The sequence below is a fragment of the Dryobates pubescens genome, chromosome 6 (assembly GCF_014839835.1).
Source record: "Dryobates pubescens isolate bDryPub1 chromosome 6, bDryPub1.pri, whole genome shotgun sequence".
Classification (NCBI taxonomy): Eukaryota; Metazoa; Chordata; class Aves; order Piciformes; family Picidae; genus Dryobates; species Dryobates pubescens.
The window spans coordinates 33455324-33479391 of record NC_071617.1 but is presented as its reverse complement, the minus strand read 5'-3'; the positions used below and the strand labels follow the sequence as shown (position 1 = coordinate 33479391).

The 24068-nt window shown below is 38.2% G+C and overlaps 1 protein-coding gene across 1 annotated transcript in view; it reads right to left on the bottom strand.

The window, feature by feature from the left end:
- RYR2 (ryanodine receptor 2) overlaps positions 1–24068 on the bottom strand; it is a 377267-nt gene that overhangs the window by 237790 nt on the left and 115409 nt on the right. Inside the window, exon 4 of the mRNA XM_054162288.1 lies at positions 12338–12358. Coding sequence (XP_054018263.1) covers positions 12338–12358 — 21 coding nt within the window. The remainder of the gene's footprint in view (positions 1–12337; positions 12359–24068) is intronic.

Genomic DNA, 24068 nt, shown 5'->3' with positions numbered 1-24068 from the left:
TAACCCTTTCAGTGAAGAATTATTTCCTAATATTTTCTGAGGGATGGGTGTCCAGTGGAAGAAGCCAATCTCTTTTTGTTGGTGCACAATAGTAAGACAAGGAACAACAGGTACAAGCTTGAACACAGAAGATTTTACCTCAATGCGAGGAGAAACTTTACAGTGGGGGTGACAGAGCACTGGAACAGGTCGCCCAGAGAGGCTGTGGAGTCTCCTTCTCTGGACACATTCAAAACCCGCATGGATGCATTCCTGTGTGGACTGCCCTAGGTGATCCTGCTTTGGCAGGGGGGTTGGAATCTCTGGAGGTCCCTCCCTTCTAACCTCTAATGTTCTGTGATTCTGTAATGCACAGCCTAAACCTCAGCTCGTAACCATTTCCTCTAGTCCTCTCCTTTGTCATCAATGAGAAGAGGCTGGCTCTCTCCTCACTCCAACATCCCTTCAGGAAGTTGTGGATACCAGTGAGGTCGCTGTAGGAAACCTGTGACTAAAAAACTGTATAAAAGACTTGAGCAATGCCTGCTCAGACATCACATGCTGGAGACATTAATTAGGGTTAACTGAGAATTCAGCAGGCCAGATGAAGTGCATGTACACCAATGCATGCAGTATGGGTAACAAACAAGAGGAACTGGAAGTCTTGGTCCACCAGGAAAACTATGATATAATTACCATTACAGAAACATGGTGGGACAATTCACATGATTGGAATACTGCACTGGGGAGTTACAAGCTCTTTAGGAGAGACAGGTGAGGGAGAAGAGGAGGAGGGGTGGCCCTGTATATTAGGGAATCTCTTGATGCCACAGAACTTGAGGTTGCGGATGAAAGGATAGAGTGCCTGTGGATTAAAATCAGAGGGAGGGCTAACAAAACTGACATCCTGGTTGGTATCTGTTATAGCCCACCCAACCAGGATGAGGAGGCAGATGAAATATTCTATAAGCAAGTGGAGGCTGTCTCAAGATCATCAGATCTTGTCCTTGTGGGTGACCTTAACCTGCCAGACATCTGATGGGAACTTAACTCAGCAGAGGGGAGGCAGCCAGAAGGTTCTTAGAATGTATGGAAGACAGATTCCTGATGCAGCTGTTAAGTGAGCCTACCAGGGTTTAGGCTCTGCTTGACCTGCTGTTCTCAAATAGAGAAGGGCTGGTGGGAGATGTGATGGTAGGAGGCTGTCTAGGGTGCAGCCACCATGAGATAGTGGAGTTTTCAATATGCAGTGAAATAAGGAAGAGCAGTAACAGAACGCTTACTTTGGACTTGCGGAGGGCAAACTTCAGCTCGTTTAAGCAACTTACTCGTAAAGTACCCTGAGTAGCAGCCCTCAAGAACAAAGGAGTCCAAAATGGTTGAACCTACTTCAAACAGGAACTCCTGAGGGCACAGGAACTGGCAGTTCCCATGTGCTGAAAGATGAGCCGGCAAGCAAGGCGACCAGCCTGGATGAGCAAGCAGCTCTTGAATGAATTAAGAGAAAAAAGCGGTTGTATCGCCTTTGGACAGGGCAGGGAGGCGACTAGTGATATGTTTAAGGATGTTGATAGATCGTGTAGGAGAAAAATTAGAGAGGCAAAAGCCCAGATAGAACTTAAGCTGGCTACTTCTGTGAAAGGCAATAAAAAGCATTTTTATAAACATATTAATGCTAAAAAGAGGGGCAAGAACAACCTCCACTCTGTATTGGATTTGGAGGGGAATGCTGTAACTAAAGATGAGGAAAAGGCTGAGGTTCTAAATACCTACTTTGCCTCCATTTTCAACAGTAAGGCAGGAGGACTTCAGGATAACTGGCCTCCTGAACTGGTAGATAGGGTCACAGAGCAGTGTAGTTCCCCTGAAATCCATGAGGAATTAGTTAGGGACTTGCTAAGCCACTTGGATACTCACAAGTCCATGGGACCAGATAGGATCCATCCCAGGGTGCTGAGAGAGCTGGCTAAGCCACTCTCCATCGTTTTCCACCAGTCCTGGCTCACTGGAGAGGTCCCAGTTGACTGTAAACTGGCCAATGTGATCCCCATCCACAAGAAGGGCCGGATGGATGAACCTGCAAACTACAGACCTGTCAGCATGACCTCAGTGGAGCAGATCATCTTGGGGGTAATCACTGTGCACCTGAAGAATGGCCAAGGGATCAGGCCCAGCCAGCATGGATTTAGGAAGGGCAGGTCCTGCCTCACCAACCTGATCTCCTTCTATGATCAGGTGACCTGCCTGGTGGATGTGGGGCAGGCTGTGGATGTGGTCTACCTGGACTTCAGCAAGGCCCTTGACACCATCCCCCATAGCAAACCCCTGGCCAAGCTGTCAGCCTGTGGCTTAGACAGCAGCACTCTGTGCTGGGTTAGGAACTGGCTGGAGGGCCAAGCCCAGAGAGTGGTGGTGAATGGTGCCACATCCAGCTGGTGGCCAGTCACTAGTGGTATCCCCCAGGGATCAGTGATGGGCCCCATCCTGCTTAATATCTTTATCGATGATCTGGATGAGGGGATTGAGTCAGTCATCAGTAAATTTGCAGACAACACCATACTGGGGGCAGGGAGGTCATTGTGCCCCGGTACTCAGCACTGGTTAGGCCACACCTTGAGTACTGTGTCCAGTTCTGGACCCCTCAATTTAAGAAGGATATTGAGACACTTGAACGTGTCCAGAGAAGGGCAATGAGGCTGGTGAGAAGCCTCGAGCACAAACCCTACAAGAAGAAGCTGAGGGAGCTGGGATTGTTTAGCCTGGAGAAGAGGAGGCTCAAGGGAGACCTTATTGCTCTCTACAACTACCTGAAGGGAGGCTGTAGCTAGGAGGGGGTTGGTCTCTTCTCCCAGGCAACCAGCACCAGAACAAGAGGACACAGTCTTAAACTGCACCAGGGGAAGTTTAGGCTTGAAGTGAGAAGAAAGTTCTTCACAGAGAGAGTTGTCATCCATTGGAATGTGCTGCCTAGGGAGGTGGTGGAGTCACCATCCCTGGAGGTGTTCTAAAAGAGACTGAACGTGTCACTTGAAGCCATGGTTTAGTTAGTCATGAGGTCTTGGATGACAGGTTGGACTTGATGATCTTTGAGGTCTTTTCCAACCTTATTGATTCTACAAAACATCACTGGACAACACAAACTGAAAAGGACTTGGAAAACTCTCCCTCTTCCCACCTCTGGTCGACGGTAATATAATCCCCTTCCTGCTCTCTTTCTCTCTCTCTCTCTCTCTTTCTCTCTCCCTTCCTCTGTTCTGTCCACTTTATTCTGTTAATAGCCTTGCTTTGAGATTTGGCCTCATTTGTGCCTTCAATTACATAACACGGGAATGTTCAAAAAGAAGTCTCTCTTGTCCTCTGTACGGAGACAGTCTCCCCTCAGCCTCCTATTCTCCAGACTGAACAATGATCTAGATCGACAAATTGACACAGCCATCCATCCTGGTATCATCTGCAAACTTACTGAGGATGCAGGCAGTCCCTTCATCCAGATTATTGGTACAGATATTAAAGAGGACAGGCTCCATTCCCGAACCCTGGGCGACACCACTAGTAACTAGGAGCCAGATTTTGCTCCATTCACCACCACTCTTTGGGCCAGCCAGATAGGGCTGGCAAAGCTTGATGCAGATATGCTGGCCCTACAGGCCCTGATGGCCTGCACACCCTCCTAGCCAAGAGCAACCATTTGGTTTACTGCCCAAGTGCCTGGGGTAGGCTGTGCTCAGCCAGTCCCTCATCATCCTCAATCTCAGCAGGATCCACTTCCCTGAAGTGTTGCCCACCCTCTTTGGGCTTCACGGGCTGCAGAACCTCAGGCTCGGTGGCTGCTGCCTCCATTGCATCCTGCCCAGCATCCAGGAGCTCCACATCAAGGAGCTCTGAAAATGATCAGTCAGAGCTTACTAAAAGATAAAATAATTTCTCTATAGAAAAAAAAAAAACCAACCAAACAAAAAACCCCAAACACCACTAAACAACACACAAAAAGGCACCTTTGGTCTGTAATTAAGCCTGCCTATGATTCTGATGGTGGTTACGCAAGTTTATATATCCATGGCTTTAAGACAGGCATTTCAGTTTTATGGGATGAATGCTGGCCAAAGAGTCTAGAAAACCCCCAAAAGTGGTGAAAACAGAATCTGTGAAAACAGGCTGAGTCACTGTAGAACCTGTGAAGTAACTCTGGAACAGAGCTAGAAGGCTTGTGAGACAAGATTTGTCCAGGCAAAACTGAACAATTCACACTTAGAATAGCAGCACAGGCAAATTACATCTCCAGCAGCATCAGGGAACTTAAAAGTGCTGAAAGCAGTATAAACTATAAACAAAGCTACAGAGTGTGAGCCAAGGAATTCTACATGTTCTTCCTCCTCATAGAAGTATCTCTTTACTTTAAAAACCTTGACACACACAAAAAAGGACAGAATTTCCTTTACATATTAAGAGCACCCAAGCCCAGAAGCCTTGAATTCTTCTACCAAACACTAAAATGAGACCCTTTGGCAAGTACTGTGATCTTGGGTTGCTGTTTCCAGTGGTTGGCACCAAACCTGAAGCATTTAGATACTTAGAATTTAATGATGAAAAGAGAAACAATTCACTGACGTGACACTGTGGTAATATTCCTTTGCCCTGGTCATATCAAATAACAGCAACACCAAAGGGTGAATTCAGACTAATCTTAAGTCTCTTCATCTTATTGTAGCCTATATACCAAGTTACAAAGGAATAACAACTAGGAAGTAGGACCTCTCAAGACAGTGTATTTGCTATACATATTTCAGTCATTACACTTTAATTTTAAATCACTGTGCATAGAATTCACCACAAAACAGTAAGTGCTGCAAAAATTCGGGTATGGAGATTAGTATGACTAATGACTGCTGGTATCTGCTCTTGGTAACGATGGCCACTGTGAACACAACAAGAAAAAAGGAAAAAACTCACAAACTTTTTTCACTGAATGATCAGTAGTTACCTTATATTTTCTATCATGCTAAGCCAGAGAACAGAAGAAAGAGTGAAAACCATGAGGATGTCTTATTCAGTTAAGAACCCAGAGACATTTTTCTATTTATATTAAAAAGATTAGAATCATTGGTAATGATGATAAACATTTGCACCAGAACTATGCTAAATGATCCCAATTTTGCTAATATTGACCTGCCAGAAGGCAGAACAAACAGCCACATAATGAAAAACACTTTATATATACCTTATGTTTAGTATTTCCAACATTACATTTCTGTTGTCAATTTCCCAGCAATGGGAAACTTTACACTTGAAAAGCATATACAGCAGAGAAAATAAACAGTATTGATCATCTGTCTCCAGCCTTCTGTGTAAACCAAACATTTGTATTTATGGCTGAGGCAATACTTCCATTACAAACTCCTACTTTCAAGTACTTTTAGCAGTTTGGGAAAAAAATTGTCCATGAAGATTAATATTTACAATTTCTCCCTTAGTCTAAGCGAAGATTTTTCTTCCCCTGTACTCCTCCTCCTTCACTGAATAGGAGATAGAAGGAATTTAAAAAAAAAATCTTCCTAGTTATTTTGGAGCTAAGTAAGCAGAGGAGGAAGACATTTTTCACAGGTTAAAGATTGTGCTTAAGCTTTTTCTGTTACTTTATGATGCAGGGAATATGAATCATCATTTTCTCTTCAGAAAGAAACTCCCAGAAAAAGAATAAGACAGACAGCCAAGTGGGAAGAAAAGATGAATCAGCAGGGGAGTCATGCTAAGAAAATTCTTCTGATATCATTAAATCCAGCCCTCAAAATAAAATGGGTTATCTAGCCCAGAATTTGTCCTTTTGGAAGAGTGATAATGCAGGAAGAACATACCATTTCTTAGGAAATGAAAACCAGTGAACAAATCACTTAGGAATAGACATTGATCATAAAAGGAAATAGTAGAAAATGGATAGCGAGAAGATCTTGATTAAAATAACAGCCAATTACTCAAACGCTAGTTATTCAAAATGTTTGCAGGCTCACTAAATGTCTTGATAAAGGAAAAAACAATTAAAACACAAAGAGAGCCCTGCACATGCTTACAGACCTGAGGCACTTGAAGGGCCAGTGAGCCCCACTCATCCCACCTAAGAAAACAAACTATCACAATGGCTTTTTTTGTGACAGAAGAAACAATGTGCTGCCCCTGCTTTCCAAAATGCTCAAATGTTTTACTGCTACTTCTGCTACTGACTCATTGTCTCAAAATTCCATATTTACTAGATAGTGTTCCATTCTCACTGAAAGGGTAAGGATGAATTGAGACTTAAAGAAGGCAGCCCACAGCCCTCTTTCAAGAAAGGGGCCTGCCTTTGGTCCTTCATAACCTTCATAAATCGTAACTCCAAGATAGAGTAACTGTAGTTTCTAAATCCAAATTTCAGTATGTGCTATTTTAGTGAAGGCAAGTGTGATGCTGATGTTAAAAACAAAGAAAAGGAATGCATTAAATTTAGTTGTAGGAATTCACAGAAAGTATAATACTAAATGTTTAACTTGCTTACCTTCATCATAAATTTCTGTAGAGCCATGAGAAGGGGAAAAGAAGAGAAAATGTGAAATGAATATTTGCTTTCAGGTGCTTAAAAATGGGATTTGTTTTCCCTGAAAAAGTGAGTGGGATACACAGAACATTGAACTACATTGAAAAAGAACATTTATCATTGCTTTTAGCATAATTATAGCTCGTGCTAGAAAGCAAAACAGCTGCTCAGAACAAGGCTTCATTATTTTTTTTTAGACAATAGTCTTCTCAGTTTTGTTTTTTTTTTAAGTTTAATTAATATAGCATATTAAATAGTTATTGCTTAAAGATAAAACACAGTATAGGTAAAACAAGAGCCATGACTGCCATCCTAAGCATCTTGATCTGCAGATAATTTCTAAGTCAGTGCAATATGATTTGCAAGGTCCTGCATTTAAAGTGCAGTGCTAGACAACAGCCACCGCTATTGTAGTAACTCATCATATATAAATACATAGCAAATTAGGAAAATTAAAACATTACTAATATTTCATGAAGTGAATAAAATAATTGAGTACCACACAACTGATGTCAGATTATGGAAATTTTCAGGTTAATCTTCATGGACATTGCTCAAAGATAAAAGAAGAGTGATATGTTACATGCAGTGATTTGGTTTTCTTTGTGAGAGTCCTGTGGCCGTCTTGTCATCTTTTGACCTCATCAACTCATGTTTTGATATCAGAAAGTTTTAACTTGAGGACTGAAGTTTGGCAGCAAACCTCTATTCCACATGAAAAGAGAGACTAAGTGGAAAGCTTCCAAGCAAGACTGGGTGCTTTCCTTTCAAACATGCTTTTAAAATGCCAGTATCAGTTTTCAGATACACAAGAGGTTCGGGGGGGGGGGGGGGGGGGGGGGCAGGGAAGAGGAAACTAGTAGAATAAAATGATCTCAAAAATGTTCAAAGACTTCTCTCCTTAAAAGTCTTCCAGGTCTATTTATTACTGATATATTTGGAAACAAACTGACCAAAACTAAAGACTATGCACCCTGTCCAACATCCCCCATAAAGTCAAAATTTAAAATACTGTATGATCATTTAAATCATTATTATTCAATGCCATTTCTTGTCATTCCAATATTTTGTGTGCTTTTACTCCAGGAACTAACCAGAAATCTTTGCTGAGCTGTCTACAGTGGCGGGTGGGGTGTAAATTCACTACTATAGAAACAAGTTAATTAACAAATTAATTTGAATATAATCTTTCCCATATTTTTCAATGCTAACTTTGGTCTGCCATCATGCCGTCCATTTATCAAGATTAGATCCATCAAAGACCTCAGCCTCTTCTAGCTGTCACTCGTCTATGAAATTTTATTCTGAGAACTATGCAACCTCACCATTTTTCCTATATTACAAATATATTTTACAACAGTCCTTCTGTGAAACCTTCTGGTTCTCTTCTTGATAGTTTAATTAAGTGCTCTTAATCTCCTAACTAGCTTCAAATGAAAGTGGATAGTTTATTTCTTCCCTTGATTACTAAAATGACACAGCATCTTCTTGTGTTTTTTGGAAGATGAGATTTAATAATTCATTCTCTTCAGCTGACATATTAAATAAAATATAACAAATGAGACAGAAATAATTGTGATCTCTGTCATACTGTGTTTTGCAGTTATTTTGGTTCCTTAATAACTTTGAGGATGTCATTCTTGGAGACAGAAAGTGCCATAAACAGTCCCTCTCAAGGTAGAAAACCTGAAAGACAACAGTGGGTGAGAGAAGACTGAATGCATGCATCCTCCTACTGCTTCAAAACCACCAGGTGAAGAAAATAGGCTGAAACTTAAATCATTGGGAAAAAAGCTCTCTCTTCATGGCAAATACTCAAAATCACATTATGCCCACAACTGTGAAGATGATGCCCCTGTGGAAATTTTAGGCCAAGCCAAAGAAGTTACATGCCACGAACTGTAATAGCCTCAGTTGCCCAGTTACCCGCAAATGGACAGGCAAAGGGTTACAAGTACTACTGCCACCCCTCTGCAAGAATTTTCTACAAGGGTTTTAGACCAAATAGCTTCTTAGCTAAAGGTGAACACTTACTTTGAAAAACATTAACTCTCAGCTTGGGAAAAAGAAACACCAGCCACACAAAACAACAACAAATTAATAAACAAAAATACACACACACAAAACTCCAAACCAAAACAACAACAAAAACAACAACCAAGGAACCCTGAAGCCAAAGAACAGAAAGCACACATTTCATGTAGGCAACAGGCTGTTGCACAAGAAATTTATCCAACTCATCCTCTGCAGAAGGAAGAGTTTTCACTTGCTCTCTGTGTCTGAGCACAACAGCACACGTGAGTTTCTGGACTAACATTAGCAATTCAGAATGTCTATTTGAAAATTAAACAGAACAGAAAAAAAATGAATTTTCTTAATGTCATTCTAACATTGACTGCTCTTGCAAGATATTGTTTGCCAAACACTAACACCAAAGCGTTAACGTGATAAAGACAACATGCTCCTTGGACAGCTTTTGAGTAGTGTATCATTTACGATGATTGTTCAAATGCTTTTTATTTTACCATAATCTCAACCTAATTCTTGGGTTCTCTGGCTAGATGAAAATAATAATGCTATTTTATTTGGAATTTTTAATAGCAAAGTTGCCAAGATTAGTTTTTTAATTCTCTTCATTTAGAGAATATCTGCTGTCTATATTTTTCATACTGTTCTTGTAGTATTGTATTTGCTTACATATAAACACCAGATCTTTGCACTAACTTAATCAAGACGTACTGAAAACAAGCTGCCACTCAGAGTCATTACCATTGATACATGGAACAGAGCTTGTAGTTCTAAAATCTATAAAGTGGACTGAAGGAGAAATATCAAAGGAATCCTAGTATGCAGCTGGAAATGCCACTATTAAAAAAAAGAAAGTTTGAGTCACACTTGCACACCTATTTCTTCCAGAAAGAAAAAAATGTACTGAGAGAGGAGGAGAGAGGAGGAGAGAGGAGGAGAGAGGAGGAGAGAGGAGGAGAGAGGAGGAGAGAGGAGGAGAGAGGAGGAGAGAGGAGGAGGAGAGAGGAGGAGGAGAGAGGAGGAGGAGAGAGGAGGAGGAGAGAGGAGGAGAGAGGAGGAGGAGAGAGGAGGAGGAGAGAGGAGGAGAGAGGAGGAGGAGAGAGGAGGAGAGAGGAGGAGGAGAGAGGAGGAGAGAGGAGGAGGAGAGAGGAGGAGAGAGGAGGAGAGAGGAGGAGGAGAGAGGAGGAGAGAGGAGGAGAGAGGAGGAGAGAGGAGGAGAGAGGAGGACGAGACTTGAGATCATCGAGTCCAACCTATCATCCAACACTATCTAATCAACTAAACCATGGCACCAAGTACCCCATCAAGTCTCTTCCTAAACACCTCCAGTGATGGTAATTCTATTTCTTTCTCTTGATGACATGAATTAGACTTGGGCTGTAGTTAGCATTTGCTACAATATAAAGTATACTAACAATGAAACTATGCTTGAAACTATAGCCATATGTGTGGTATTTGAAGCAGTATTTACACAGACACTGCCTTTTGATAGGCCTGTTCACTTTACTATCATACAGCGCTATCCACTCCTGTTTTCCCTCAGTATCTCTTTAAGAATAACTAAGTGACTCTAACACTACCGATATTAATCCCTACATTGATTCACATCTGCAGTCTATATCTAAAATTCAAATGCAGATTCTTTAAACTGGATGATCAAATATTTGTGCACAATTAGTGTATTTTCTTCACATAGTTAATTAACAAGTAAATATCTAGTCAAGTAAATTAACTTACTGTAATCAAAAGTTCTCAAAAAAAAAAAATCAAGGCCTTAGAACATTCATTTAGTGATTGAAAAATCACACTGATTATAAAGTATGGGCATTCAACTAATGACTTTAACGGTACTGAAGACATATTACTGTAACCAATTGCTTTTGCTTTGCGACTGTTTCCTGTAGTCAAAATCCACTTGATCTTGTTATCTTTATCCACTCCACACTAACGACGCAATGATCTTGAAGGTCTCTTCCAACCTGGTTTATTCTATGTATTCTATGTATTCTAACCTGAAAGCCAGAATTTATACACTTCTCAACTCAGAAGGCTCTGTAATGAAAGCAATTGCTTTGAAAAGTGTCTGGAGCATTTCCTTACTCTGCACTTTTTTTTTGCTCTAAAGAAACTGAAAATTAGTTTTACCAGTGACATAAGACTGAGCTAACACAATAACTGAGGGGAAGAGAACAGCATTTATCATTATCTTCAGCAGAAGAGGTTCCTTAATCAGTTAGAAAGTTTCAGACAATCCTACGGTATTATAGTTCGCAAAGCTTTGCCATTAGCCAGTGTATGGATGAAAATCCTTATCCTTTGCACTTTAAGATCCAATACATTTGGTTTCCCTCCAAGCGAGAATCTCCTCGAGAGTAATTAGTCTTGAAAATAATCATTCTTGATGGCTCGTAAGGCTAAATTTTTAACGTAATTCACCAACTATAGACAGGCAAATGTGTAAAAACATCCAGGTTTTGGAAACCATAGATGCCCTTGAAAATTCCTGCTCCTTACACTGAGCAAGGGTCTCTCATTTGTAATTAAAAAAGTGGACAAAATGAGAAGGTAACCTGAGTATCATTATGGCATAAAAATGTTCCAAATCAATCCACTTAAAAATTTACTGGTTGTCACAAATATCAGATTCATAGAATACAGGTGATATTATCATACTGATACAATTAGTTACAACTAAGACTTAATTACAGGTATTGTTTAATAAATATTATAAACATCTACATATATATGCCACATGACATAACTTGGAACACATGAGTAGAAAGGGCATTGAAATGTCTAAGACACCAATTAAACAATGTACTTACCTACAACAGCCTCAAGCACTTCAGTCACCACTTACTATTAACATGTAATAATCACAGACTAAAATTCTATAATGTCTGACTGAAATAAAGTGATACCAATGCTCTGTGTTATTGGCCAAATAACAAAAGACACCTGAGGCTGTTCCTGGTCATTTGCAGCTCAAACTAACTATTAAGAAATAAGGGACACCTATCATGGTCCAAGCTTTCAGAGAGGCATCTAACATTTTAAACATGAACAAACAATTCTACACACATTTTTATGACTACTAACTCATAACTAACACACATATGCAGATGTTGGAAGTAACATTGGAGAAAAAACATACATAAAAAAGTCTCATATAGGGGAGTTATATCAGATGCCCAAACAAATATGCGTGGTATACACAGACACATTAGGAAAGGGCTTAACAACAAATTCACCAAGTAACTAACTGTGCTTTGGATTTATTTGCTAAGATCTATAAATTATTCTTTTTATCATTATTCTTATTCTGTAGCAGCTGTTCTCCATTACTAAATATTTTGTGTATATATATATTATGTGCAGCTAGGTGTCATGTATTACTTCTCAGTATTAATTATCTTACTATCATGCATTTGAGGATTACAGTGTCTGTACTGGAAAGACAGGGTGGGTTACAGAATGGAGTTGTAACATTAGACAGCAGGGCTCAAAACTGACAGGCAATAATCATACATTTATATTACACAATTATACAACCAAATTTAAAGAGATAAAAGTCATTGTAGTAGCATGAAATTTGGAATAACAATTCAGGAATGACCAGATCCTACGTGACTATGTATTTGCCTCTTTTTTTGAGCCATGCAAGTTGAAGGGTCACGAACACAGAGGGTATCAAAACAGACAAGCTAGACTCAGTGGTAACATGAAATATTTGGGATCAAGTGAATAAAAGACAGAATCACATACCCATTTTTCCACATCAACTAGCTGTAGAAAGAAAAAGCAAGAAATCAGTAAATCTCTTTCCTTAAATACAACATATCAAAGACTATTTTGAAGCTAAGTTTCACATTTTTTGAATATCTAGTATGAATAAAAATGCAGCGCTATTCTCTTAGCATCTCCTATTTAAAATCTCACTTTTTATTCTATAGGAAGCACTTTATATTCTGAAACTTCAAATTGTCTATTTAAATAATCAGATAGCAGGCAGAAAATAAAGACTAATAAGGAATTAATTCCACATGTATACAGTACCAACCAGTCAAAAATGCAGAACAGTTTCCCGCAAAACGTATCTCCATTTCCTCAAGTCCTCTGTCCTAAGTGAATACTGTTCACTTTGAAAGGTTAGTGGCTGCTATTCAAGATTTGCTTTTTTAAGGAATGCTATATAAAGGAAAATTAGGGGGTTCCTGTCAAACCCTGACCCTACAACTTGCAGCATAAGAGAATATGTTGTGTAATAACAGAGAACAGTACACAAAATGTCCTTCCTTTTTCTTATGGGGAATGAGGGAGTCACTTTTAAAGGTTAAGGTTTTGCATTAACAAAACTGTTTCAAGGTTCAATAAGTAAGCACATTTACAATTACACTAAAAAGTCTTGCAGTCTCTAAAAGGATTGAAAACATTTACTAGAATACATTTCAGTTTAGTATGGCACTACCTATTAAAAACCTAGTTGGCACCAACAGTAGTACTGAAGTAGATTTGTCTCTGGAAGTAGCACAAAAAAGCACTGCATCACAGTGAGCCTTCTGTAGTTTTTACTGCAGGTACACATTGACCTTTTGTTAGCAGATGCCACAAAAATTTAGCAATAATATGAGACAGTTTTGCTCAAACCCTGAGCAAATTCAAAACCATTTGGATTCCAGTTCACTTGTGAAATTTCTGTTACAAAAGGCAATGTATTTAGTTCTCACCTATTAAAATAGTTTTATTCTAAGTAAATTTTATCACTTTTTATATACATATATATATTTCTATTAAAATGGAGTTTTATATTTTCAATGTTGTTCAGACTTCCTAACACACAAAGCTTAGAAAACATAGTCTGACTTATCAACTAATTAACACAATACATTTATAAACATTTTTAATTTGATAATTCCTACCTCTCTTCTCAGATTTGGACTGCATTTAGATTTATAATAGAAATTCTGTTATTTGCCTCTATTTTATTGTTTTATAATAATCTTTACTGTGACTTCTGTAATCAGATACAGATGCAGACACCCCTCCTAAAAACGACCCAGTGTTCTAAAATAGATGCAATGTATGAAACGGATATAATAAGATGTTGCTAAGTTAGAAAAGCAAGCAATGATTTACATCTAAATGCAAATGACACAACAAAGATCTCTTAAAAAAAGGAGTAAGGAATAGCCAAGTTAGATTCAGACACAAGTTCTCCATTTATTACCTTACTTTTGATATATATTTTGTTTTGTTAAAATGGTATATGCGCTGAGGACATAGCATGACAAACAATTTGACTGTGACAATGCTGGAAAGAGGGAATTGATTCACACTTTGTTGCCTTGCTTTGAAAAGCTCTCATCACCTCTCAGTTTAAGTGAACAAGGCAGACACAATAGGTATCAGAAAGAATACACTCAAAACTCAATGTATATTATTAGTGGTACGATAATTGCCTTGTAATTGTTGAATTGCCCATCAGCTTCCTTTAATTGACACCAGTTAGCTTCAAGAGTCAAGGGCAGTATTTGCCAAGTAGTTATAAGCTCTACACACTAAATCTGCATTGGTATGCTCATCTTTAAATAGAATTGCCACAAGCTTAGGCATATGCCAGAGGCAACTTTATTCAGCAATTTCTCAGGACAACCACTTGAACTATGCATATACACTTGTGAAACCCTACAGTTTGTCATCTGCATGACCATCATTCACAGAAGATAATGAATGCTTCTGAAAGAATGGTGCAGAGCACACCACAAAGAAATCTTGCATTTTTAATTATAGTCCCATTCTATAGGTCTTCTGTTGTGTGCCTCTTCAGACCCCTCCCAGATCTGATGTGCTCCCTCTTCTCTAGTTATCTGTGGGAGATCTTTTCCAGCTACTAAAGTCAGAAAACAGTTCTTTCTTTCAGACCATTTTGTCCCAAGTTCTAAAACTTGCCTGTGTAACATATGTAGATACAATTTTGTTAGTTTTTGCCATATGGAAGCTATTCTGGAAGACCTGTGAGTTTCAAGACATTTCATATCCTATTTGGGGGTGAAAAACCAGCACAAGCATGATCTAGGAGTATATTAATTTGCCTGGAAATTCAAGGAATGTAGGTTAGGTGAAGATAAAAGTAAATGACTACTCATACTTATGAGTAATTCTCCTAATGTTGGCAAAATAAATGTAAAGCTGACAAACAAATGAAAGGAAACAATGGATATCTCACCCTAGTACTTTTATTTAAGATACAATTCAGATAACAAGAAAGAAGAGGCTCCACAGTGCATCTACAGATTTTGCTTCACCCTGACAGTGCATGTTTTGTTTGTCTGCACAGACCAGAATTCACAGGACCCCTTTTTCCTATGGATTTCCCAATACACATCTAAATTTAGGGAACACTAAGATTCAAAGCTCCTTTTTGCTATGTACAGGTTAGTACAGGGAGAGAACACAGCAACAACAACAAAAAGACAAAACTAACAAAAACAAATTAAAATACAAACAGAAAAACCCTCACAAACAAGCAAAACCCTAACCTTCCTAACAGACAGGTAGAAAGGCTCTGCAGAGAAATTTGGACAGGATGGATTGATGGGCCAAGATCAGTTGTATGAGGTTTAATAACAAGGCCAAGTGCCAGGTCTTGTCACAACGACCCCATGCAATGCTACAGGAGTAGGGCAATGTTCTGGAAAGTTGTCCAGGACCTCAGGGTGCTAGTTGACAGCCAGCTGAACATGAGCCAGAAGTGTGTTCAGGTGCCTTGTATGAGGAATAGTGTGGCCTGCAGGATTCAGGAAATGATCATGCCCCAGTACTCAGCATTGGTGAGGCCACACCTTGAATATCGAGTTCAGTTTTGGGCCCCTCACTACAAAAACAGATGTTGAGGTGCTGGAGCATGTCCAGAGAAAGGCCTTGGGTCTAATGAGAAATAGATGAGGTTTGTTTAGTGTGGAAAAGAGGAGGCTGAGGGGAAATCTCATTGCTCTCCACAACTACTTGAAAAGAGGTTGTAATGAGGTGGGGGTCAGTCTCTTCTCCCTAGTGTCGATTCAAAGAACAAGAGGAAATGACCTCAAATTGTGACAAGGGAGGTTAAGGTTGACTAGTAGCAAAAATTTCTTTACAGAAAGGGTGATTAGGTATTGGAATAGGTTGCCCAGGAAGGTGGTGGAATCATCGTCCCTGGAGGTGTTTAAAAAATGTGTAGACATGGCACTTTGGGACGTGATTTGTATGATTTAACAGCCATGGTGGTGTCAGCTTGATAGCTGGACTCAATGATCTTAGAGGTCTTTTCCAACCAAAGCAATTCTATGATTTTATGACTATTTGGTTTAGTTCCTTCGGTATATGAAATCTAGATCAGAAAGCTTAAGTGGGAAAAAACAAATTGAATTCTCTTCCCCTAAAGTCATATTTTACTGATCATCTGAGAAAGAAAAAACTGAGCACTTAAGAGATCTAACATTCATGGTAAGGCTGGGAAAATACCTGCCATCTACCTCCAAAATGGGAAACGCCTGGGACGATAAAAATGTTTGGGTTTCACACCACGCATCCTCATACATCCTCATTCTAAACATGGCATAAGCAAAAGAAGAGCCCATGTGCCAGGCTAGAAATATTTGCTTGTCACAATTCTGTGATTTTAAATAGATAATGATGTTATTCCTGTCCATGCCTCTCCCTGAGTATAGTCAGAATGCAAAAAATACTATGCCTGCAGTTCCTGATTTTTTCCCCAGCACTTATATTTGATCAAAGTGCAGTTGATCAAAGTCAAGCCTTATTCTTTCTGTGCCTTACTTCAAATGGCCGGCTAACATTTGCTTCTGATGCTAAATCAGGTGCACTGAGGAGAAAATGACAGTATTTATTTTATATGCAAAAGTTTTTCACTTTATTTTTCTCCTGTTGTATTCCTCATTGCGGTAGTCTAGGAAAATTTTCCACAGATTGAATAGAAAAGTGACAGAATGTAAATAAATTACCATTAAATGCAAAAGAGAAAATAATGATAAGGTCTAAATATTCCCATTAGTCTGAAATCTAACATAAAGTTATTTGTGCAAACTAACTCTCTTTTCAATTTCTCCCCTCTAGCAGATACTAGCTGGCTTTTACTTAGGTGTTGTTGACCTTGGCTGTGTTCTTTGTTGTGGCTAAGTACTAATAAGCTACTCTGCTTTTCTCCTTTTTTCTCTTGTCCTGTATACAGGGGGGAAAGCGGGGGAGGAGAAAGAAGCTGTTGATAACCCCCTGGTTTTGTCCAGGGGGGTTCTTGTGTTGTTCATAAACTGTAAATATTGTATATTTTGCATATATTCATTGCATTTCATATTTTAGATTGTAGTTTTGCTTCTAAACTCAGCTTCACTTGCTTCCATCTGAGCTAGTCTGGCAATTTTATGTGGGGGGGTAATTTCAACCTACCACATTCATTCTCCTGTTAGTACAACATCTCTAAAATAGATAAGAATACTCAGGATTTTAAGTAGAATAAGCCTCTATCTCTTCTTTTCACAAAGCTTTCCACTTCTAGCTGATAAATCCATCTGTGTGATACAAAGGCCCACACATAGCATGAAATATTTTGAGCTCTACTGTTTTCTCCTTTCTCCCTCTTTCTTTGCACTAAGAAGCATTTAAGTTGTAAAAATTCAAATTGCAATAAGCAAAAGTTAACATTACTGGATATAACAGCTTAGTTTCTCTTCATGACACACCACTCTCTGATGAAGACTTATCCAAAGACTTTCTGAAGAAAATTACCACTGCAATATTTTGTTACTTCAGTGAGTTATGCCTGACAGCTGTAGACACCCTTCAAACTAATGAAAACCTTGTAATAAGCTACAGAAGTAAGAAGCTAGAGTTTGTGCTTTTTGATCAAAAGTTTGATTTTAAAAATTAATTCTTGCCTTACCACATCTATGACTTGCCAAAAGAGAAAACTTTTTGGTCAGTGAGAGAACATTAAGAGAGCTATGGTTCTTTATATTAGGAGACTTAGGGTTCATTTCTGAGTCTTCTTCCATATGGAGGTTCCACTAGCAATACTGAAAACATCTCCATCTCATACTAGTAACTGCTCTTAGCTTTCACATACATTATTAGCTAGGCTACTTCAGCATATATCAGAGAGCTTAAATTGTCAAGACTGCATTTAACTGCCAGTCTTCACATTTTTTTAAGGAAGTACCTAGAAAATTTGGCTTATTCGTTAAGATACAGAACATTTATTAAAACAAATAGGGTGTGCTACCTTTTCCATTTGGATGAAGGTTGAAATTACTTTCCCCCTTCTCCCATGCTGAGAAAATAATAAAGCTGCCAGCTCTCTGTGTTATCTTGCTGCTTACTAATACAAAGTAATTAATGAATTCAGAGCTCCACAGTTGGAGACAGATGATTTGAATATTCAAAAACTCAACAGCTACAGTTGCATACCTGCCCCAAAATGCATCCATCACTTCCCTACAGCATAAAAACCTTTTTAGCCCTTAAATACAGAAGGAGAATTACATACGCAGGACACTTGCATGCGATGATTCCTTCACACATTGCTCTTTGGATCAGAAGAGAAGGGCTGAATTTTGCTCCCTTCAGCAAATACTAGCCTCCACAAAATTAAACAGCAGTTTGCTAGTAAGTGGCATGGAAAACAGATTTTATTAAAACAAGGCACCAGGAGAAGAGATTAATCAGCCATTACTGGATGATTAGATGGGAGTTAATAAGCTCATGATGCAATTTAGCTGGAACTCTGTCTGATGGATGGGCATCTGCAGACAGCATTTTCCTGAAAAATGAAGATGTCAGATATTGGAGTCAAGGTTGTGAGATTACAATTTTTCATATTACAGAAACAGTTTAACTTAGAATGCTCACAAAATCAAATGCTTTCATTCTTTTAATAAGGGCTTAACAAGGATTTATGAGTGCACAAATCTGAGTAACTCCTAGTCTTAATTACAATGCTTTGCCACAATATAAGTGAGACTTTCATTTAAAAGTTAATGGAGACATTTGCTTCTTTATCCAAAGACAGTGGGCAACTCTGTTTATTTAAGGTTTGGGGCATTACCAATAATTCCGATTACAGCTGTGTGCACTGAAAAAGAAGAGGAAAATACAGTACTATCCAGACTTTGTCTCAGCTGTGACATTAATGTAAAGTTGCATTTTTGTATGGTCAGAAATAAGAGAACTGTAAAAGACAAGAATTATAAATAGTCACCAAAAAATCTATTTCAAAAGACTTCTCACCGAGCTGAAGTACCAAGTTTTGAGATTTTCAAAGGAAATATGCTAATTTTTACCCACCCAAAAAACTTAACTAAGGCAAACAGTAAAAAGACAGCAAGTCACAAAAATAACCCGTGTAACCTTAATTTCAGTCCATTTCTACCACTGTCTTATGACACAGTTTTCCACATGCCCATTACCTTTTCAACATCAACTTTACATGTCACTCAACATGTAAAAGAGAGCTTCCTACTTTATTTCTCCCCAGCTCAGTGTACAACCACTTTACAGAACACTGATTTAAAAGCCCTTCTATATACATAATTAGATGCCATCAATGTTATGATGATGATTCACTACTGTAATCCTAATCTCAAAAGTATTACTCCAATTTTCACAATACCTGAGATGACATATCCTTTAAAGAATCTAAAACATGGAGCCATTAAAATCAACATATATATAAACCAGGGAGTTCAGTCCATGATGCCTAGGACCTGACTTATAATATTATTCTACATAAGTGTAGCTAGACTGACTTGGCTTAAAAATTCAGTGAGTTTGGAGAAGCATCTAGTGGGTAAATGAGTGGTTTAAGTATTTTGGCTTTATATAGAAGTGTGTAGGAAAATGGACTCTTCAGCATTCTGGAACATCATTTGAATGTGCAACTTTGGAGAGGGTTATCAATTTACCTTGTATTTTGCCTAAATACCATTTACTGTATCATTTCCAACCACTGCAACAAACAAGTTTTATGGCTGTAAATTTAAATGTATAATTTTCAAATTTTCTGTGCTAAATTTAATTTAAAAACAAAGCCAGCAATCAAAATAAAATCCTAAAAACTAAACCAAACAAACACACACAACTTCTCCAAGATTTAACAGGGAATCTTCACTGAATGGCATTAGTATGCTGTCATCTTTTATGGAATTAACTGGTAAAAACCAGAGAAACAGACAAACCCCTTATTTTCTCACCCAAGCTAAAAGCCCCATAGAATATCTTTATTTCCCCATTCTAATCTTTCTGTCCATATTTCTCACTTGTCTTCATGGTAACTCAGAGTTCCACTTTTAGCGACTTCAACACTAATCCTTTTCAGTCAAGCTATTCGGTTTCTTTCACAGGACCACACAAAATCAGAACTAATTCTTGTTTTAGTCCTTGTGTCTAGCCCACTTTGGAGAATAAATACTAGAGAGCCTTACACTATTCTGACATATTCTAGTAAAGGGTATGTGGTGTAATTTTAAATGCAGAAACTGTAACTACAGATACATTCACTTTCTCACTACAGATGACATGCAAAGAAATCCTTACTTATTTCAGTAGTACATTTTTTCTTGTAAACAATCAAAAAGCTGACACTTGATGTGAAAGGACACATAAGTAACTGAGAGAAATCCACCTGCTTCCATACAGGATAACTTAATTTGGTGCATCTGCCCTGAAAGAGTCATTAAAACACAATTCCTACAGGCGTACATTACACTCCAAGTGCAGGTGGATTTTCTAGCAAGTTCATATAGCATGAAGCCTAGCCACAAGCAGAGAAACTGAGTTTTCCACCCACTTTGATGAACAAACAGCAAAAAATCCAGTCTCAGTCTCACATATTTCTGTATACACCTCAAGAAAAAGAACCCTATGCACACACCACATTGGCAGAAAAAAAGCACAGCTCAGCTGTCAGGAGCTCTAAATGCTCTCACCAGAACAAGTACCTCTTACTCTACATCCTCATGATGAAATGATACTCAGCCATCGATGGATGGCACAAGAATAAAATTGGGATGGCTTGGCACTCACTCATCTTTTAGTAGATTGGAGTGAAAAGAATGCTTTAACACAGATAACAGAAATAATTAAAGGTGCTGTGAAAGACAGTTTACCAAAAGCTCTGACTCACTCATTCATACAAAGACACACATGACACTGGCAGAAAGAGAGTAACTCACATATCTCATGTGTTTGTATTCATCAGTATTTGTATGTGTCATATATAAACATGGTCTATTCACCATAATATGGCATGTAACATACAATCCAGAGTCATCCAATTTCAAAGGCCTCCTTTATGGTAATTATCATAGAGGAATATAAAAGACAAAACAAGGCAAAAAAGTAGCATGTTATTTATATAATGAGACTGCTGGATAGATTTCAGAAAACCCAAGCAAAGCAAGCATAACTCAAGGAAACACAAGCTCTTACTGGTTTCAAAAGAAAACCAGGCTTTTGTTCTAGCCAATATAAAAGATAAATGACTTCATGCTTGTTCACTTACAGTAAAATGTCCTTTAAATGGCAAGCTAATTTAATTTTCTGTACCTAGTCACTGTGGCCAGAACTTTTTTTGATCTCTGTAAAGTAATAAATGTATTAACATAGAAAGAAAGTTCAAACTAGACACTTGTTATAAATACAGATAGTACCTTCCAATTCTACTTTTAGAAAAACAAAATTATATTGAAGCATATTAAAAAAATACCTTTGAAATATATTTCAAATAACAGTTAGTAGCAATAGTCTTTAAGAAGGTTACCTCACACTTCATTTTGATTTGCATACCCTCTTGGCAAATTTTTGTCTTAATTCCTGTGTTTTATGCATCATGTTGTTTGAGGATGATTTCAAAAAACTTTTAGGTAAAAAAGTCTAAATCATTTGCTGAGGCAATGGATGCTAAGACTGTATCTGAAGTTTTTCCATGTCAAACAGGGCTGGGTACTTCCAGAACTGTCACAATAGAAAGGTGACTTGGTGGAGAATTTAATACACTCTGTAAAATTCAAAGTGCATCAACAATAGGGACTTAAAGTAGTATGCTGGCCATGACTTCCACCAAAATATTAGGAATGACCAGCGTGATGACCTACTTTGCCTGCTAACCTACTTTGCCTGCTATATATCATGGTTGAAATCTGTACGCTGGGGACCTACATTGAGGTCCCTTCCTCCTACACAATATCCATCACATCTGGAAGTATTTCTAGTATTGTTTATATTGTTCAGAAATCGCCCAAATTACTGAATACAAGATATGGATAGATGGCCAGGCATTATTTCTTAAACAAATTAGGAAAATTTTCCAGGAGCTGTTATGATTAGTGCACTTCAGCACTTTCACACAGAGAAATGTTAAAGCTCTTGAATCTGGTCAAGGAAGATTTGTTTAAAAAAAGCACAACATCATTACAACACCTTGTCGTGTCCATTCCTACATTATTCCAGAAAGCTGTGAATTATTTTTTCTCTGGAAAAACAAGGCACTGAGCTCCAAAGAAGGATCACTGGAAAAATTTAACAACCAAGCTAAGAATAGAAGACAAAAAGACTTTTCCTGGTCTTAAATGCTTTGTAAGAAACTAAATATTTCCATTTTCTTCTTTATTGTGCTTTTCTAATACGCTTAAAACCCAAGTCAAAATAATGACAAAATAATACATAAGCTGTAGGTCCATCTAGGACAGAGCAGCTATTACTCTGCTTGCCTAAGAGACCAGAGTCCATACACTCAGCATATATGTAATCACAGTATTTATTTACAGGACTATTTAATACTTTCTCTGCACAAGATTCCTCCCTTTTTCCTACCCTCTTTTTTTGTTCTTTCCTGTGGATGAATGTGGTAGTTTTAGACTATACCTTTAAAATTTTTCACAGATCTTGAACAGAAAGTGGTAACATGTAAATAAATCACTATTGGGTGTAAAAAATAAAATAATGATAGTTCTAAACAATCCTGTTGGAGAGTTATCTACTATAAGAATTAGTTTGCAAAACGATCTCGCTCTCTTGTCACTGCCTCCGGCTGGGAGATACTAACTTGGTGCTTCTGCTGGCTTCTGCGTGACCTTCGCTGCACTGTTTTGCCTAAGTTCTAACGTCTCTTTGCTCTTTTATTTGTCCCTTTGTGTACATGGGGGTAAGGAGCGGGACAGAGAGGGTGAGCTATTAGCAGCAACCCTGGTCTTTGACCAGGAGGGTCCTTGTGCTGTTCATTAATTGTAAATACCTGTAAATATTGTAAATACTGTGTATTTTGTACATATTCATTGCATTTCATTGTAGATTATAGTTTTCCTTGTAAATACAGCTTTCATTTGCTTCCAGCTGAGCTGGTCTGGCAAATTTAATGTTGGAGGGGAATTTTCAACCCACCACAATAAACTAACAATAAAAGTAGGGCATGCACATAGCACTCAGATACCCAGAAAAAAGAGAAATTTACCTATTTTAAATGAAAAGTGTAAATAATGCTGCCTGAGCAAACAAAATGGGTTGTGGTGTGGGTTTTTTTCTTTTAAACAAAAAGATATCAATCAAGCTATCAATTTCAATGACTTAAGAAACTGCCAGGGCTCAGCATATTATTCCAAAAGGAAATAACAAAACCTTGAGGCACAAAGTAACTACTCAGCACCTAGGGTTAAAGAAACTGGGCACTATACATATTCTTTCCTGTGAAATGTCACTCATTTCCCACTGTTGCCTTTACTACTAGCATTTAGCTGATTCAGAAGACAGAACTTAGATAAATGGATCACTAATCTCACAGTATGGAAATTTCCAATTTTTGATCCTTGCACTAAAAAGGTAGGTATTTATTGCAGAGGTAATCCTGTACACTTAATACATACTAATTGGAAATTACAATTAAACCCAGTTAATGCACAGTTACTCTTTCTCCAGCATGAGGAAAGCTGTTCATTGCTCTACCTCAAGTCAGCATGAAATGTTGTTCATATTACTCAAGCAATTCATTACTGCTGACTTACCTGTTATATAATAAGAATACCTATTCTATAAACAGCATTCAAGAGATTACACGCCACAAAAAAGCAAAGCCCAAGAACACCACTTTTTAACACAGCAGCCTTAATGATTTCTAATGTAATGAAAAGCAATTGAGGACTGAAAAGACTTCCTTTGCAGGTTTCTTTCCATTAGGAAATTGAGGTTACACTGAATCCAGTTTATAGTAACAACCTCTCAAGAAATTCTTATTTCTTCTCCTAAATTAATGAAAACACAGTTATTCTAAATTGAAAAAGAAAACCAGAAATAAAATACACCACTCCAAGAATGTAATAGTGCTCCAGATGTCTGCACAAAATTGTGCCTTCTCCTAAAACTTAAACTATCCACACCAGTCATTAAGTGCAAAACTTGCATGTTCTAACAGTTACTTCAGACAAATACAAAGCTGTCTAGGTAAGTACCAACTATA